At 58.1% G+C, this 16,850-nt stretch overlaps 1 protein-coding gene across 2 annotated transcripts; it reads right to left on the minus strand.

Annotated features, from left to right (window-relative positions):
* Positions 1-1,919: 1,919 nt before the first annotated feature.
* Positions 1,920-16,641, minus strand: LOC138425924 (complement C4). Of its 2 annotated transcripts, none has more exons than XM_069564337.1 (41): positions 16,478-16,641; positions 16,155-16,353; positions 15,764-15,965; positions 15,501-15,571; positions 15,329-15,417; positions 15,048-15,130; positions 14,771-14,867; positions 14,527-14,632; positions 14,285-14,417; positions 13,550-13,665; positions 13,265-13,441; positions 12,956-13,138; positions 12,649-12,834; positions 12,320-12,478; positions 11,939-12,065; positions 11,691-11,765; positions 11,007-11,204; positions 10,801-10,912; positions 10,639-10,709; positions 10,231-10,370; positions 9,911-10,120; positions 9,620-9,671; positions 9,431-9,520; positions 9,076-9,285; positions 8,836-8,911; positions 8,523-8,679; positions 8,169-8,282; positions 7,913-8,084; positions 7,468-7,700; positions 7,226-7,393; positions 6,801-6,860; positions 5,575-5,668; positions 5,311-5,497; positions 5,085-5,175; positions 4,869-4,943; positions 3,402-3,504; positions 3,176-3,265; positions 2,995-3,093; positions 2,746-2,829; positions 2,333-2,465; positions 1,920-2,192 (listed from the first exon to the last, which is right to left on the minus strand). In XM_069564337.1, the coding sequence occupies exons 1-41, from the start codon at positions 16,540-16,542 to the stop codon at positions 2,051-2,053; spliced, it is 5,229 nt and encodes a 1,742-aa protein (XP_069420438.1). In that variant the 5' UTR covers positions 16,543-16,641; the 3' UTR covers positions 1,920-2,050. The 2 variants fall into 2 exon arrangements, with proteins under 2 accessions (XP_069420438.1, XP_069420436.1); XM_069564335.1 differs by having other exon boundaries at positions 2,732-2,829; positions 16,478-16,613.
* Between the last annotated feature and the right edge of the window lie 209 nt (positions 16,642-16,850).

Here is a 16,850-nt window from a genome sequence, read left to right on the forward strand (position 1 = left end):
ATGCTAAAGAGGGGTGGCAGGACTCGGTGGGAGGCTGGGGCACCTAGGAGGTGGGGTGAGGGCTTAGAGCTGACCTGAGTCCACACATCCCCCAATACCCCATCCTTTCTCTGCCAGCTGACCTCAGAGCTTTAATCAGAGCAAGACTCTGCCACCAGAGAGCCTGGGTCGAGATCCCAGCTGTGGTGCCAACTAGCCTAAAGAGTTCACTCCTGGGGGTCCTGATGGGAGAGGCTCAGCTCAGCCTGGACCCAGGCCCAGGACTGGGAGGAAGAAAACTTGGGATTTCTGGTATTGGGCAGCAACAGCCAGCCCCTTCCTCATAGTTGACCTCAGGCCCTAGATCATGTCTTGCCACAACTATAGCTGAATGTTTGATTCTCATACGTGGCTTTATGCCACCACCATGCTGACCAGATTTCGGGTGAGATCTGATGGGCAGTGACCAGTCCATGTGGACAATAGCACTAAGAAGCCTCTGAAACACTGAGGAAGGTCAGAACGCTTTTGTAAAAAAAATTATTAACTTATTTGGATATACATGGTCTTAGTTGCAGCTTTGGGAATCTTAGATCTGCAGTTGCAACATGCGGGATTTTTCTTTTTTTTTTTTTTAGTTGAGGCTTTTATTTGTGGCATGTGGGAATTAGTTCCCTGACCAGGGATCAACCTGGATCCCTTGCATTGGTAGTGCAGAGTCATAGCCACTGGGCCACCAGGGAATTCCCAGGTCAGAACTACTCAAAGTTTCATGGAATGGAGAGTGACCTGGACTGCTGACCTGCCTGTGAACACCACTTCGTAACGGACACCATGTACCTTGCCAACCCCATCTCTTCCATACCACCTCCAAATCCTAATTCCAAACAAGATAAATGATATGCAGTGCCCCCAAAAGTGCTGTCCTGCCCCCGGCCTTGGGGCCTTTTATGTTCTTTCTTCTGCCTCAAATACCCTCATCTATTCCTACTCCCTTTGTTTGACTTTTCAGCCTGCAGAGTCCAACTTACAGGTCACCTCCTCCAGGAAGACTCCCCAGCCTGCTTCTCACATGCACCCAGACTGGTCAGAGGACCCACAGAACTGTGCAGCTCCCTGACCTCACACCATTCACAGAAGATGGGGATCTGAACCAGGGCATGGCCTGGAGTGAGAGGTCCACAATTCCTGTTGAATGACTGAATGGCAGGCTGCTGAGTTAGCTCAGTTTCCCTCAAAAATGACCTCAGCACATTCCTCTAGTGAATTTCTAGGTTAGCCCTGAAGACCCAAGAGGTGCTGCCATTATGGGGGAGAGCTAGGCAGGCAGGTGGGGAGGGTTGACCCCAGGGAACAGCAGTTCCCTCAGAGTATTAAGAAACACCAAAGTCGGCCTTTCGGTCTGTTTGACACCAGTATCTGGATGAAGACATCATCACACCTGAGGATTGCACATTTCTAGGAAAGTTATGTAATACTGCTGATAAAGGGATCCAATGTCAAACGGGCTTTCAACACAGCAGGTCTCGGTTAGAAGCAAGACCCAGAAGTACCGCATGCCTGAGCACAGTGGTGGACATGCAGCTGGGGAGCTGCTCACAAAGCAGAAGGGCTGAGGTGCCTGGTGTGCAGCCCCCTCCTGAGGCCCCAGAGACAGGCTGCCAGGCACAGGGAGTGCCCTGCGGGCAGAGTAAAAGGGAGGTTTTAGTGCAGACACGGGGTCCTCAGAGCGCAGGGTCAGCTGCCCACCACAGTCACTATGTGGCACCGGGCTCCCAAGGGGTTGCCTGAGGGAGGAGGGGATTCAGCCAGAGCTGGACTCGGCAAGGGTCACCCAGGCTCTGGGAGCCTTAAATGATGCCCACCCTGGCCTGGGCCCCGCAGGACCTGGAACAGATGGTGGGGACGCTGGTCTCAGTCCTGGAGATACACACGGACACTTTGCTGCCAAAGGCCTTTATTGAATCCCTGGTTTTGCCTAGGGCTCTGGTCAGGGTACAGGGTACGGCGGGAGTCCAGGCAGTATATTTCCACAGCTCCGGCTCCTCCTAGAGAAGCTGGGAGAGTGCCCTCACACCTGGCAGCCCTGCATGCCGTACGCCTGGAGGAAGCTCTTGAGCTGGGCACAGGGTGTCCGATGGCGGGTGCTCTGGCACATGCGCTCAGAGGGCATCTCTTCGATCCAGCTGTTGGAGTCCAGCAAGTACTGGGGGCTGCGGGCAAAGAGGCAGTCAGCAGGGGTCAGCGGAGGGTCAGGGGCAGACCCTGAGGCACCTGGCTTCTGAGGGCACAGGGGACCGTTTCCCTCAAGAAGTGTGGGCAGAGCAGAAGACTGAGGGGTCCGAGAACTCACTCTCCCTTGAGGTCGTAAGTGGCCCCATCCAGACCCATGATCAGATATTCTTTCCCAGGTTCCAACTGAAGGCGGCAAGAGGCTCGGACCAGGAAGTTTCTGGTCTGATCAGCGGTGGCCCTGGCATCCTTGGCTGAGGGGAGAAGGTCCACAGAGTCATCAGAGGGGAAGAGGAGGGGTGGGACAGCAGGTGGCCAGGGGGCTTTGCGCCGAGCCTCCATTTGACCCTCACCACTCCCAGCGGGCAGGTCCTGCCTTCCTGTCTGTGGACAAGCCCAGGGCTTCTAAGAGGCTGAGGGGCTTTGAGCTCAGACTGGCTGCAGTTTCACTCTTCCAGGCACCAAGGCCCCAAAGCCAGACCTCAGCTCCCCAGGACGGCCCCCAGCCCTGCCCACTTACTGTCCCGCTCTTACTGAAATGCAGGACTTGGGTGATACGGGTCTCAAACAGGCGGAATGCGGCCTTGCTGTCTTCTCGGAGAACCTTAACCTGGAAGCCTGTGGGGGGTTTAGGAGAAGGGAGGGAAGGTTAGTTATCCCGAGGCTAGGAGGACAGGAGGTCAGTGCAGAGTGACAAGGCTGCCCATGGGCCTGAGAGGAGCAGGCCAAACCTAAGAGACCTTGAGGGTGGGTCAGGGCCAGGGCCCAGGCGGGAAGACTGACCATAGTCCACTCGGGGAGAGTAGCAGGCGAATTTCATGCGGTAACCCTCCACGTCCTGCTGCCCACGCTCCAGGGCCCGGCGCTGTCGAGGGCACTTCCCTGAAGTCAGGGGCCCAGGTGAGAACGTGTAGGCCCCAGCCACGCCACCTTCCCACCCCTGATCCCCGGCCCAGTGTCTCACCCTCAGCACATTGGCAGACATCCGCAGAGCACAACGTGGACAAGAGTTTGCTCTTACGTGGTGCCCCATAAAACACAGAACATTTGCGCTCTGGAGAAAAGCAGAGAAGGGCGTTCTTTAGGGCACTCGCCTCTCCCTGCCTCCCCGGTCCCATGGACCCACAGGACTCCCTTGCCACCCTCACTGCCACCTAACCCCACGCTCGCAAGAGTCCCTGACAGCTCACCAGGATTGTAGTAGTCATACAGGACAGCACTGGCCGGCTGTACCAGCCCCACGGGCACCTCCTGCACAGCTCCAAAGCCCACACACTCCCGGGAGGTGGGGACCTGCCATGGGGGCCAATGGGTGGAGGGAAGTCAGGGACCCACCTCTGGGCCCTGAGCTTTCATAGACCGCTATGATGGATTTGCTTGGCCTGTTTGGTTCTGGTCGATCTTATCTTCAGTGTCCTTCACCATTTGTTACCTTCCAGCCTCGGGATTTCTAAAAGCTGCTCCCCAAGGTCTCTGCTGACTTCACTGCCACATGGTGACCTCACCCATCCCTGGGTCCCTGAGCGGCTTCACAGAGTCTCCCTTCATGGACACATTCTTCACAAAACTCTCCCTACCCTCAGGGCTAGCTTCCAGATCACCCCTGATTCTGACCTGGTCATTTCTGACCTTCCTGCTGGTCCCTTGCAGAGGCACAGGCCCCAGCGCAGGCCCTTCCCCTTCTCTGTGCTCTCCTGGGGCGGTCTCACAGCTCCCGGAACTCTGCAGGTTTGTGGCTCCTGAATCAAATGTTCAGCCTGATTCTTGTATTGGGATTTTTACAGAATGTATTAAACAGTCCCATTTCCCACTGCCTGCCCTCCAAACCCACTGACACTCTCCATAGCCTCACTGATACAACTAAGGCCTCACTTACCTCCTAGGTACCAGCAAATGCTGGCCCTCTGCCGCCCTCTCTGACCCGCCACTCCTGTAGGCCCTGATCCCTCTCCTCATGGCCACACTGCTCCAGTCCAGCCTGGTATCGCACACGAGTTTCCTTCCTAAGCTGCATGGTGAGCTCCCTGACTTGCCATCTTCCTCATTTTCTTCAACCAGACTCCTCTGCCTGGCTTCTCTAGCCAACAAGGTCTGTCCCCTCTGCACACACTGGGCAGGGCGGGCCTCCCCGAACCACAAACACATGGCGAATGATATCACAGTATTAACACACCTTTTTCAGATTTCTCTCCAAAGGTTACAATAAATTTCAAGAAATTTTTGGAGGGCCATCAGAGAGTTGATAACTGTGTGTTAGTCAAATATGGCCATGGGAAAAAAAAAACAACTCATGTAGGTAGACCATCTTTAAAAAAAAAAAAAAAAAAACTTGAATATCATGAACAGAAAAAAACAGGATGTTCAAAACAAAAAAGCAGTCCCTCACGACGAATAAATTCAAATTTAAGAAAGGTGCTCTCTCAAGCCCTCCCTGGCTGACTGGCACTGGACCCAAAGCCCCAGAAGGGGCTCAGCCCCACCTCCCTGCAGGCAGCGGGGAACCTCCCTGGCCAAGGCTCTGACCCTCTCCTGTCCTGTCTCCCTGCTCACACCACAAGTTCTCTCCCAGAGCAGTAGCTGCTGATATACCTGCCTCCTGGGAATCCTCCTAACTTGAGCTCAGGAAACCCAGTGCCTCTGTCACCCTCCTTGCTCACCGAGTCGAAGTACAGCAGGACGTGGGGACCCTCGGTCTCAAAGTGGCTCACGTATCGGTCAGAGAGGGAGGTCAGCTGTGGGGAACACGAGCCGGGAGTCACGAGGAGAAAGCCCCTGGCCGTGTGCATGTGACAGGGCTCAGCAGCTGGGGCTGCTGCGGGGATGGGGCAGGGATCCTGGGGGCACAAACGGCCCCTCTGGGTGGCTGGTCACACCTTCTCCAGGTCAGCCCGCAGGGCATGGAATCCACTCAGGAGGGTGATGTCCGCAATGGCCATGCCCGACAGCCCCACCTTGCCAGTCCGCCTGTGGAGACACGTGCCTGTTGTCTGGGTCGCCCCTGCCTGGGGCCAGGCTGTAGACACCCAGCCCCAACCTCGGCGCTGCCTCCCTCTCCCAGCCCAGCAGCACCCACAGGCCCACGGCCACCCCAGGGCTCACCAGATGCACACGGTGTACTGCACCCTGGGTTCCCGTTCCTCAGCTGCCTTGGGGGCCTCCCTCCTCCGGCGGTTCCTCCGACCATCAAATAGCTGCAGGGGTGTCACGGGCCGGGAGTGGGCCTCGGGATCATCCCCGGCTGGAGAGTCCTCATACTCGTATTCCTCGTAGTCCTCCTCAGCCTCCACTGCGAGGGGACAGTGCTGTGGCTCAGCCCTGGCACCACCCGCTCAGAGACCCACAGCCTGTGACCCCAACACTCACTCGTATACTCGACGTGGCCCATGACCGTCACTTCAATCTGAAGATCCTGGCAGGTCGTGTTCGTCATGTCCATGACATTGTAGCTGCGAAGGACCTGGCTCATCAGGGGGTGGGAAGGAGACATGGGGACACTTAGGGCTGCAGACCTCTCTGCAGAGCCACATGGAAGGGCTCTGGATCCCTTAGCTCCTGGGCTAAGAGCTTTCAGGCCTTCTGCCTTTTCCCATTCTGCCCCTGGACCTGTCCAGAAATACAATTGCCCCCAGCTGTTGGATGAGAGAGAGAGGGGAGCAGGGTCCTGGCATGGGGGCAAGCATTGTACAGAAGCACCGAAAAGGCTTTAATGGAAAGTTCAGGTAAGGCTGCTGGCCCACGCTTGAAGGAGGAAAATGAGTTTGTCATGTGGGACAAGAGGATCCTGAAGGTCATTCAAAGCTAGGAGATGTGTGTACGTGGGAGGATCTGTCCAGCTGAGGAGGTGGGTGGGGCTGAGGCGAAAAACAGAGGGGAAGTTGCTGGGGAGGTGGGCAGTGCTAGCGAGAAAGATGAGGCGGAGTTACTGGGGAGGTGGGCTGGGCTGGAGTGAAAGCAGAAGCAAAGTTACTGGGGACTTGGGCATGACTGGAGAAAAAGCAGAGGAGGGAGGTCGGTGGGAATCCGGGGAAAGCACATGAGGAGTTACTGGGGAGGTAGGCTGGGCTGGACTGAAAACAGAGGCGGAGTTACTGGGGACGTGGGCGGGGCTGGAGTGAAAGCAGAGGCGGAGTTAACTGGGGAGGTGGGCGGGTCTGGGATGAAGACAGAGAAGTCTCCTACCACATAAGGCGAGGCTTAGCATGGGGGCGGGGCGGGGGGGGGGCCCCGCAAAGATGGCCCCCGGAGTGGCAGCTGTGCTCCTGCAGTGATGGACTCTGTCAGCCAGACAAGAGACACAGGAGGAAGAGAAGCTCTGGGAGACAACCACGTCAGAGATGCTCAGAGCTCAGGGGAGACACGTGGCTTGAGGCACCAAGTGTTTGAGCATCAGCACTGAGGGCTGAAGGGGACAGGTGCCCAGAAAGAGTGGAGAGCAGAGTGAGGGGCACCTGCCCAGGACAGAGCACAGGGAACCGCAACCCAGGGGTCTCTTCCTCCTTCCCAGACCATGAGCTCTGCCTGCATGTCTCCCACTCAACACCCCGGCATCACCCTGATGGCCCCGCACGCCCAGTGCCACCAGCTCTCACCTTCAAGGTTCCTCTGCTGTTTCCTCTCACCTCCACGTTAATCTTGCTTCCCAGGGAAAACTTTCACAAGCAGAAAAGGGAAAGAGATGTCAGAAGGGCACACTGTTGCTTCAACTTACCTCCTCCACCAAAATAACTCCACCTCCTCTCCCCACCTCACTTTTCAACACTTTCTACCTTCACCCACATTCTCTCTCCACCATCTCCTAAACCCTCTGTAGATTCTGCAAGAATCATTTTTAGATCAGATTAATGAAGCTCAGAGGTTGGGTGACTTGCTACAGGTCACAGAGCCAGTAAGTCTTCCCACAGTATCAGAAAAAGGGGCCATGAGGATTCAGCAGGGGTGGGGAACAGGGGATGGCTTCTGGCCTGGCCGAGGGAGACCCAGGTGTCCCGGTCACCCAGGTGAGGGCATGGTTCACCTGCAACTCCTCCTCCAGCCTGTGGACTTGGTGGTTGGTCAGCTGCAACACGTGGGACTTGAGTCCACTGCGGCCCAAGGAGCTGAGGGTCACGTTGACTCCCGTCTCCTCGGTGGTGTGGGACGCGATCCAGTATGCAGACAGGGCATCCAGAGCCATAACAGTGTCCTGGGGAAAATGAGCCAGGACTCAGGGACTCGGTCTCAGGACCAGCCACCCTAGAACCCCAGGACAGCCCCTACCTGGGTGCTGCGGAATCCCCCTTGGAAGCTGCCCTGGCCAGTCAGCCAGGATGCAGCCTGGTCAGCCAGCTCAGCCTTGCCCTCCCATAGCAGCAGGTGTAGCAGGCCATAGGCCGTGGTTTCAATCCACAGGGCCGGGGCCTGGGGAATGGGGTCTGCTGGGCTGCGTGGAGCCAGAGTGGGTGACAGGACGTTGCTTGGAGAAGTGGTGACTGAGCCCCAGTACAGCTTATCTGGAGTGAAAGGAGACCCACAGGTGAACAGGGGAGAATCTTAGATGTCTGACCCTTTGACACCCCCCCTTTAGTCTCTCCTGATTTCCCAGTCACCCCTGCTTATGCTCTGATTCCCTCCAAGGGGCTCCATTCATTCTGTTTCTCCCTTTGGACACGCTCAGGGGTCTCAAGCTCTCCCAAGCCTCAGGATCAAGACAGGACCCCCTCACCACCGATGTTCTTGGCCATGGCCATGAGGTTGTTGTGGGCAATGTTCCGCAGGTCCTCAGGGGCCTCGGTCAGCGACAGGGCGTAGGCTGTGATGGCGGAGGCATGGGCGCCAAGGAGCCCAGAGGTTGCTTTCGCCCCCAAGAAGGTGTTTGCTCTTGAGATGGAATTTTCCTGGAAGAAATTGGAGGGAAGGTCTGTGGACTGGGCTTCTGAGAGGAAAGGGATAAGCAAAGGGCAGACACATAGCTGCCTTACCACTCTCCTCAACTGCTCTGAATTCTTGTCTAGGAAGACCGCCAGCCCATGGTGGAGGGCAATGACCACGAAGGCCGTGAGTGCCACAGTCTCATCGCTTCCCACTAAGCCTCCCTGGTTGAAGTGGGCAGAAAACACTTGCATGCATTGGAGAAGGAAATGGTAACCCACTCCAGTGTTCTTGCCTGGAGAACCCCAGGGACAGCGGAGCCTGGTGGGCTGCCGTCTATGGGGTCGCACAGAGTTGGACACGACTGTAACGACTTAGCAGCAGCAGCAGCAGCAACCACGAGTGGCGAGGGGCAGGGTGACTCTCCCCTCCTGTGCCCCTGGCCCAGCCTCCCAGCTCCATACCTGCATATCCCTGTGGATAACAGGACAGGGGTCGTGGAAAGAGCCATCATCCCGTTGCTGGGAAAGCAGCCACATGGCTGTCTCCTGCAGCTTTTTAGTAGAGCCGCCCACCTGATCCTGGGCCAAACTCAGTATCTTCAGCACAAAGGCCGTGAGCCTAGAGGAGAGAAAGGCATAGCTTGGGATAGCCTCTAGACACAACAGTGCACATGGGACCAATACTGCGGGTCCTATTTGCTCTCCCATAATACCTGGCTCTGCTGTCACCAACCCTGGCCCCTCCCACACACCCAGGACACTCCTCCAAACTCACCAGGTGCTACTGTCCCGATGTAACCAAGCCCCATAGGAACCATCTCTTTTTCGAAATTCCTGGATCCGCGTGTAGCCTTGGAGAAGACAGGCAGCTGAGGTCACAACATACAGGTGGAAAAGGTAACCCCTTTTCCACTGGGGACTGCATCTCTCTTCCCTGCTCTGACCACCCAGGCTGCCCAGCTTCCATTAACTGCCCTCTCCTGGCCCCACTCCTGCTCGCCGCTGCACTCAGAACCTTTCTGGATGAGATCCACGGCGCGGTCCTTGGTCTCAGGGGGCAGCAGGCTCCACTGCTCGGTCTTGTCCAGGTAGCGGGAAGCAGCCAGTGTTGGAGCCAAGAGGGTCATGGTTTGTTCCCCGCAGCCTTGGGGAAGCCTCAGGAGGGAGGCCAGGCCTCCTGGGGACAAGGCCCCCTCAGAGCCCAATGCTTCCAGTGGATCCGAGGCTATGGGGAGGACAGGATGGAGGGTCAGAGAGCAGGTCTGGGGGCCAGGGTCGGAGGGTCAGGGAGTCTCAAGATCAAACAGAAGTGCCCAGGCTTCCATGAATCCAAGGGAGGCCCCAGGGAAGGGACTGGAGGACACGCCCACCTGTGACTCTGACGAAACTCTTGAAATCTCCTTCAGGGACAATATTGGGATCAGAGTTGCCAGGAATTTCCAAGGTCCGGCCTCCGGGGTCTGGGAAGATGAGGGGAGTCAGTGGTCTGTCCTGCTGTCCACACCGTCTGCCCCCTCCCACCCCCAGGACCCTGCTGTCTGTGAGTGGAGGTCACTCACCCAGGGGGTTGAGATCATAGACTATCTCCTCCCTGTGAAGGGCCCCTTCTCTCTGTGGAGGGGAAACGAAGCTGTGAGAGATCACACAGGCCACAGCCCGCCCCTCCAGTGCACACTCCTCAGGACTTGCAGTTGGAACTTCAGGGACACGGAGGGGCCAGGACGGTGGAAAGTGCAAATGGACCAAAGCATTGGGTGTGGGGGGTGGCCTCAGCACTCTTGCAGGGAGAGGGCCAGAGCAGGGGGTGAACCTGGGAGATGGGGACCTAGATTCAGGGGTGTTCCACTCACCTCGACTTGTAGAATCTTAGATATTGCGTCCCCCACAGGGAAATCGAAGGATCCTCGAGCCACCACCTTGAGGGACACGGCAGCAGCTGCGATGGGCACCACAGAGAAGCCAACGGGCCGGGCAGAGCCCGCGGGCACCTGCACCTGCTGGGCGAGCCCTCCACCCCCGGCCAGGCACAGCCCCTCCACTGGGGACACGCGGACGCTCACCTGGGGGCAGGAAGACGGGGAGGGCCAGAGTCCCAGCCCAGTTAGGCTCCCCACCCCTCACCTGCCCAGTCCCCCCCCACCACTGTGCGCTCAGCCCCCAAGGGCCTCACGGTCAGATCTCTATCCAGGTAGTTGTAGAGGACAGGCCGCAGCTCGAGCTGCTCAAAGCGGCGGACAGAGACCGGCAGGCGGAGGTGCATGTGGAATTCACGGAACACTCGGAGTCGGGCCGGGGTGGCCACACACAAGCCTGACACAGAGTGGGCACATATGAGAGGCCTGGGGGCATCACACCAAGGGGATTCCAGCAGTGCGGGGCAGGGTCTGCCCCTGCTCCCCAGCTTCCCACCCATCCTCTGCCTGCCGCTGCTCAATGGCTTCAGACCCCACACTCGGCATGCAGACATCTCCAGGTCTCTGCCCCTCATTCCTGTACCAAGAGCTAAGTACCAAGCAGGGAGCCGCGGTCCAGGGAGCCTGGAAGAGGGAGCCCCAGGGCCCCAGCAGGGTGACCCCACCTGTGCTTTTGGACAGGCTCACGCCGTGGACCTCCCACGTGGTCAGAGAGTCCGGGAGCAGCAGCTGCAATCTGCGGTGGGCAAGGTGAGAAGCTGGGTCACACGCTGGGCAGGCCCCAGACACAGCCCAGAGACAAGGCCAGGCCCCGCACGCGCCCTCACTGGGAGAAGCGGTCCACTTCTTCCACTTTCCAAAGCCAGTTCTCAGGGAAGAAGCTGCGTACGGGGATGTCATCCTCTTCAATCAGGTCCTCCTCCTTCAGGAGCTCCAAGGCTGTGTGGGGGACACCGTGGAGGGCGGTGAGGAGGGGGCGGTCCTGACCGTCCAGGGGCCCCGGCCAGTGCCCCGGCCCCACGCAGACCCTCACCTCGGGCCAGGCCCACCTGGCCCCTGGTCCGGGCCTTCTTGCGCAGGTTTTCGGCAAACTGGCAGCAGGACAGGAAGGGCTCTCGGCAGGCTGGCTGCTGCACCCGGGCCGCCCGCTGCTCACAGGTGCGCACCATGGGCAGCCGCGTCAGCCCGTCCTGGCAGCAGCGCTTGGCTACGGGGGAAGTGTACTGGCCCACTGCAGGACCAGGTGAGGCTGAGCGCGAGGCACGCCTCATCCCCAGCCCAACCTCTAGACGTGCCAGGACTCACCCCAAGAGACCAGGAACTTGAGGGTGGTCACAGCAGAGTACCTCCCCAGCCTCCCTTTCACCCCAGAACTACAGTGTCTGCATTTCTAGCCCAGACACCATGCACTGGCTCAGTCGGGAGCAGAGGAGCCAACAGGCAGACCTGCATCCCGAGCCTTGGGCCCAAGTGGAGAACTGCATATGTCTAGTCGCTCAAGGCATGTCAGAATCTGAGACCCGAAGACTGTAGCCCCAGAGGCTCCTCGGTCTGAATTCTCCAGGCAAGAATACTGGAGGCAGTAGAGACATTGCCTTCTTCTGGGGATCTTTCCAACCCAGGGATCGAACCTAGGTCTCTTGCATTGCAGGCAGATTCTTTATCATCTGAGCCAGGAGGGAAGCCCTAGAGAATTTCATGGGCACCCTCAACTCACGCTTCTCATGAATCGCCTTTTGGAAGTTCACATTTCTCTTTTTCCGAGACTTTGACTCCTTGGGACAGCTCAGACCTGGTAGAGAGCAGGAATGCAGTCAGCCAGAGGGCACAGGGCCTCCCCCTCCCCTCTGAGTCTCCCCCTCCCAGCCCAGCCCTTCCCACCCCTCCTCTTCCTGTCTTTCCCCCTCAGGCCCCTCCTTCCTCCTATCCTCCCACCACCCACTCCCCTTCCTCCTCTGTCCTCACTCTTTCTGATTTCAGTCCGATGGTCTCCATCAGAAAAGGCCAGACCAGCTGCCTTGAACACTTGAGGGGCAGTGTCTCCACCGCCGGGACCACAGCCAAGGTCATAGCTGTTCATAGCTTCGAAGACCTGGTGAGAAAAGGCAGAGATGCTGCAGAGACAAGAGTGGCTGTGGCCGCGATCACATACTCAGCTGCAGGTGAGAGGGCAGGGTCCAGACAAGTACGAGAGAGACACAGAGAGTGGAAACAGAGCCACTGGGGCCAACCTCGAGGGAGGAATGGGAGCAGTCCAGCTGAGTGAGTTCTCGTGGCTGGCTGCGGCTTGGGGTAGGAGGATGAGCCTCGGAGGGAAGGGAGGATCAGAGAGAGGACTTGACCAACCTTGACCATGTCGAGGGGTCTGTGGGACTTGCCACCCACAGCATACAGAGCTGTGTCCACAGCTCCCAGGGCCACCAGGGCTCGAGACCCTGTTTGCAGGTTGAGTTTCACAGTGTCCCCAGGACGATACGCCTTGGAACTGTCCACGTTCAGCTCCAGCTGGCAGAGGTGGCGGGGGGGGCGGGGGGCAGTCAGGGTGGGGAGAACTCGTTCAGTCTTGAACATCCTCAGTGCACCCCAAACTAAATCACCCCGTTTGCAGTCATTCAGTCTTCTCTCTTAATCCTCCCAGCACGCACACACACACCATCTCTTCCGATGCCAGTTACCTTCCCCTCACATCCTCCAGCCTGGACGTCCACTCTCAGGGAGTTGGCCACCGGGACGCCCCCGTGATAGTAGAAGGCCACGAGGTGGAAGGAGGGCACCAGGCGATGGTCCACAAACACGGAGATGGAGGTCAGGTGGGTCTTGGGCTCTCGATGCACAGACACGATCTGGCCCCGGGACAGGATCTGGAGGGGAGCAGGGTGCTCCTCACTGGCCATCCTCAGCCCTGAGGCCGCCACCCACCCTGAGGGTCCTTCCTCTGGAGACCCTCTCAGCCCGGCCTCCCCTGTGGCCCATCATGCACACCATGTAATAGAAGTAGGAGAAGCTCCCGCTGATGCCCACGGCTTGCAGGTTTAGGTTAAGGGTCTCTCCGACTTTAAGAGGTCGAGGATTCTGCCACTCAATGGACAGAAACCCAGAGCTTCTGGACAGAGGCGCTTTCACAGTGAGACTGCCTACGGCAGGGTGGGGGGAGCCTGCAGACACCTGGAGAGAGGGCAGGGGTCACAGGGTCAAGGGAAAGGGCACAGGCACCCAGCTTCACCGCCTCTACCCGCCAGCCTGGGAACCTTCTCTCCTAGCCCACCCACCCCCGTGAGGGTGGGGTGCTACCGAGAGCTGCACTTCTGAGATGGTCCGAGGAACACCAAGGGAGACGATGACTTGGCCGCTCCCATCTGTGTTCCGTTCAAAGTCCTGGTTTTTAGAAGTCGATCCAGAAAACAACTTGGCAGACACTTTGACGGGAATGCCAGAGGCTGGGGAGCCTGACATGTCACGGACCAGGGCCTAGGTAGATGAGGAGGGGCCGAGGGAAGAGTGCAGTCAGTGAGACGCAGCGCCCTCCTGCCCACCACCCCCGGCACCACTGCTCATCCTCCCCCTTCCTGAAGAAACCTGCAGCAGGAAGGGGACCCCAGGGATAAGCTGCTGCTTGGTTTTGCTCAGATCCAGGGAGAAGGGAGATGACACGAAACGCCAGGACGTGAGCTCTGCCTCCTCCATCTCTCCTCCTGCAAGAGACAGAGTGTAGAGAGGTGGACACAGAGACCTGGGAAGAGAGGAAGAGGAGGGCTGGGGGCGGGGAGGGCGTGCTCTAGTGTTTCCCTCCACCAAGGCTGAACTCTCCAGGGCACAAACTGCCTTCTGTTCATCTCTATGTTTCCTGAGGTCACCACAGGACGTAGCACACAGATGGTGTATAACACAGCTCTGCTGATAGATGTATGGATAATGGATAGACGGATGGATAGGTGGATGGATTCATCAATGGATGAAAGGAGGGGATGGGTGGCTGGAAGGCTGGCTGGCCGGATGGATTGATCCATGGAGGGATGGTGGGATGTGTGATGGATGGAAGGAGAGATGGAAGGATGGGTGGATGGATAGATGGATGGGTGATTAGATGGACGGTTGGGTGGATGGATGCAGGGATAGGTGGGTGGATGGGTAAAAAATAATACACTGAGAGGGTAGAAGGACCCCTTCCCCAGAAATAGAGCTGTAGAGATACAGCTTTCCTGACTTCGTGTCCCAGCTGAGATGAAGCAGGCTGTTGGTTCTAGAGAACAGAGGGTCAGCTCGGAGGTCAGCGGTGAGGGTCCAGGATTATAATCAGGGGAAGCCACTCACCTGGAGACTCAATAACGGCTGCTGCAACATACAGGCGCAGCCCTGGGAGGTCATTAATGCTAATATTAAGCTTCTCCAGCACGCCCTGAAACTCGGCCTTTTGCAGGGAAATTTGGCACTGGCCATCCACCAGCTGGGGCAAAGAAGACAGGACAGAGAATGAGACTCGAGTCTCCCACCTCACCTCCTCATGCCGCCTCACTCTCCTCACCCATCTCACGCACCTCAACCCTCCTTCCTACCTTGGTCTGACTCTCCAGGCCCCGCAGGAAAGTCTTTTCACCGTCCTCACCCAGAAGCCCAAAGCGTACATATGCCACCCCCTGCACTGGCTTCCCGTAGATGTACCTGCCACCAAGGAGAGATTCGGAAGAGGGGCTGAGGGCTGGGGCGAGGGAGGGGAGTGGGGTTCCACAGCACATTCACGCTGAATGGGGTGTCCTGGGGTCACGCCCAGCATGAGGACCATGTGTGAGGGGGAGATACCTGGCCTGGATGATCACTTGGATGTCACTAAGAAAGCCAGGCGTTGTCAGGATGTAGGGGTTTTCAGGAATGATCTTCACCTCAAAGTTGGGAAGAACTGACCCAGGGCAAAGGGAGGGCAGATCAGACTCTCGTGAAAGGACCCTTAAAGTATTACCCTCCCCTCGGGGTTGTGGCAGCTGCATCTCCCTTCCCTGGCCCTGCACCCCCCACTTCTGCTCCACCCCGTCCTCCTTGCAGAAAAGGGGCGCTTGTCCCTTCCATCTCCAGCTCTCACCATATTTCTTCACCTCAAACTGGGTGCTGCTATTGGAATCCAGGCTGTCTGAGAAACGGGCTGAGATTTTCCACGTTCCTGGTCTGAGGACGGACAAGGGAGAGACTCAGCCCACTCGTGCAAGAGGCCCACTGACAGCCAGTGGCCCAGCTCCCTAGGAAGAGACTATCGGGTGATCCAGGGGCTGAGGGAGCTCAGGACTGGACCATGTGCTGTAGTTAGCCAGCTGGGGGAAGTTAGAGAAGGGTCGGTGGGGGCAGTCCCTGGGAGGAAATGCTCACTCTGAGATGTCTGGGATCAAAAAGTTGTCCTGGAAGATAGAGGAGGGAGTAAACACTTCCCTTTTCTGCACGCGGAAGCCTTGAGAGTTCTGCAATGGGAGTGAAGTGGTCACAGCCACAGGCCAGCTCAGCAGCCCTGGCCCATTAGGAAGGTCAGCGGTCGGGGGCTCACCTCCACCGTGACCGTGAGGATGTCACTGGCCGGGCGCATCTTTTGATCCAGAGCAAAGACTCGGTAGCGAACTGGAAAAGGAGGATGAGGAGGTGAGCAGGAGCCATGGGAGGGGTGGGCCCTGGACCCCTGACCCCCTCCCAGAAAGCAAAGGAAAGGAGAGCAAATGTTTGCAAAGCAGCCTTCCTGTGGGGGGCTTCAGGTTATCTCATTCAAGTGGCTGGGAAGGCATGAAAGGTGGAGGCCCTGGCACCGAGACTCACCCCGCTGGCCAGGGTTATAAACGGGCTGGTCTGTCTGCAGAAAGAGGTGCCCCCGGCGAGAGGAGAACAGCAGGTTGACACCCTGTGTGTCTGTCTGTTTGGACAGAGAGTCCCTGAGCCACGGCGACTGCACCATGAGCTGCACCTCGGGGGCTCCACGGAGGAGATGGAGGCGACAGAGGCTGGCCTGCTCGTGGGGAATCTGTGAAGAGAGCAAGAGGGAGTGGGTGAGAGACGGAGCAGAAGGGAAGAGGCAGCCTGAGACACAGAGGACCACAGACGTGGGAGGGGAGGAAGGGAGCAGGAGCATGAGAAGAGAAAGCTGTTTCCAAGAAGACAGAGGACAGAAGGGGAGGCGCTGGGCCGCACCGGGAGGGAGTGGGGCCTTTACCGGGAGGTTGAGGAGTATGAAGTCTCTGCCTGAGCTGAGGCTGAAATCCACCTTCGGGGAGCAGAGCTCATTAACGTGGGATGGGTTCCTCAGGAACACGGATCCTCTCACCACCTGTCCTGAAGGAGCATCCTGGAGTTTCACGGCCACAGACAGGGGGACCCCTATGCGAACCACAGAAGGAGCAAAGAGGAGCAACCTGGGAAGAACAGGTGCGAGTCAACAGCCAGCCTCCAGCCCTCCCCCGAATCAGGACCCTCGGAGCCCATTTCCCCTCGCCAGCCCTGGCCCTGTCCAAGCTCTCCGCATCCTGCCTCCAGGACCTGGGCTTCTGCAGAGACAAGGCGAAGAAGCCAGATGCCCAGATCAGCCCCCAGAGGAGCCTCATGGCTGGAGGACCTGAGGGGTTCAGACCCGCCTGCTCCTTTCTGGTTAACCCAGGGCTTGGAGCAGAGTTTTGACTCTGGACCTTGCTCCTCCCCTCTCCCAGATAAGCCGGGAAACCATGTGACAACCAAGAACTGCAACTGGCCCCAGGCCCAGAACTGGGAGGGGGCACCCTGGACACCTGGGTCTCTTGAGGGTATCATGGCCTGGAGAGAGACTGAGTCCTTCCCTGTTAACCCTCTCATCCCAATGCCCCGGACACCAGCGCTCCTGGGTGGGTCTAGGTGCCTGTGCATATAGCGGGCACAC

The sequence above is a fragment of the Ovis canadensis genome, chromosome 20 (assembly GCF_042477335.2).
Source record: "Ovis canadensis isolate MfBH-ARS-UI-01 breed Bighorn chromosome 20, ARS-UI_OviCan_v2, whole genome shotgun sequence".
In the NCBI taxonomy this organism is placed as follows: domain Eukaryota; kingdom Metazoa; phylum Chordata; class Mammalia; order Artiodactyla; family Bovidae; genus Ovis; species Ovis canadensis.

Bases quoted from the DNA above. Each gene is read 5' to 3' on its own strand.
- LOC138425924 (XM_069564337.1), bottom strand. From the start codon at position 16,542: ATGAGGCTCCTCTGGGGGCTGATCTGGGCATCTGGCTTCTTCGCCTTG. The intron at 14,418-14,526 runs GTAGGAAGGAGG...TCTTTGCCCCAG, and splicing joins GCCTGGAGAGTCAGACCAAG to CTGGTGGATGGCCAGTGCCA. The intron at 3,266-3,401 runs GTGAGCTGTCAG...GCTTTTCTCCAG, and splicing joins GTATGACTACTACAATCCTG to AGCGCAAATGTTCTGTGTTT.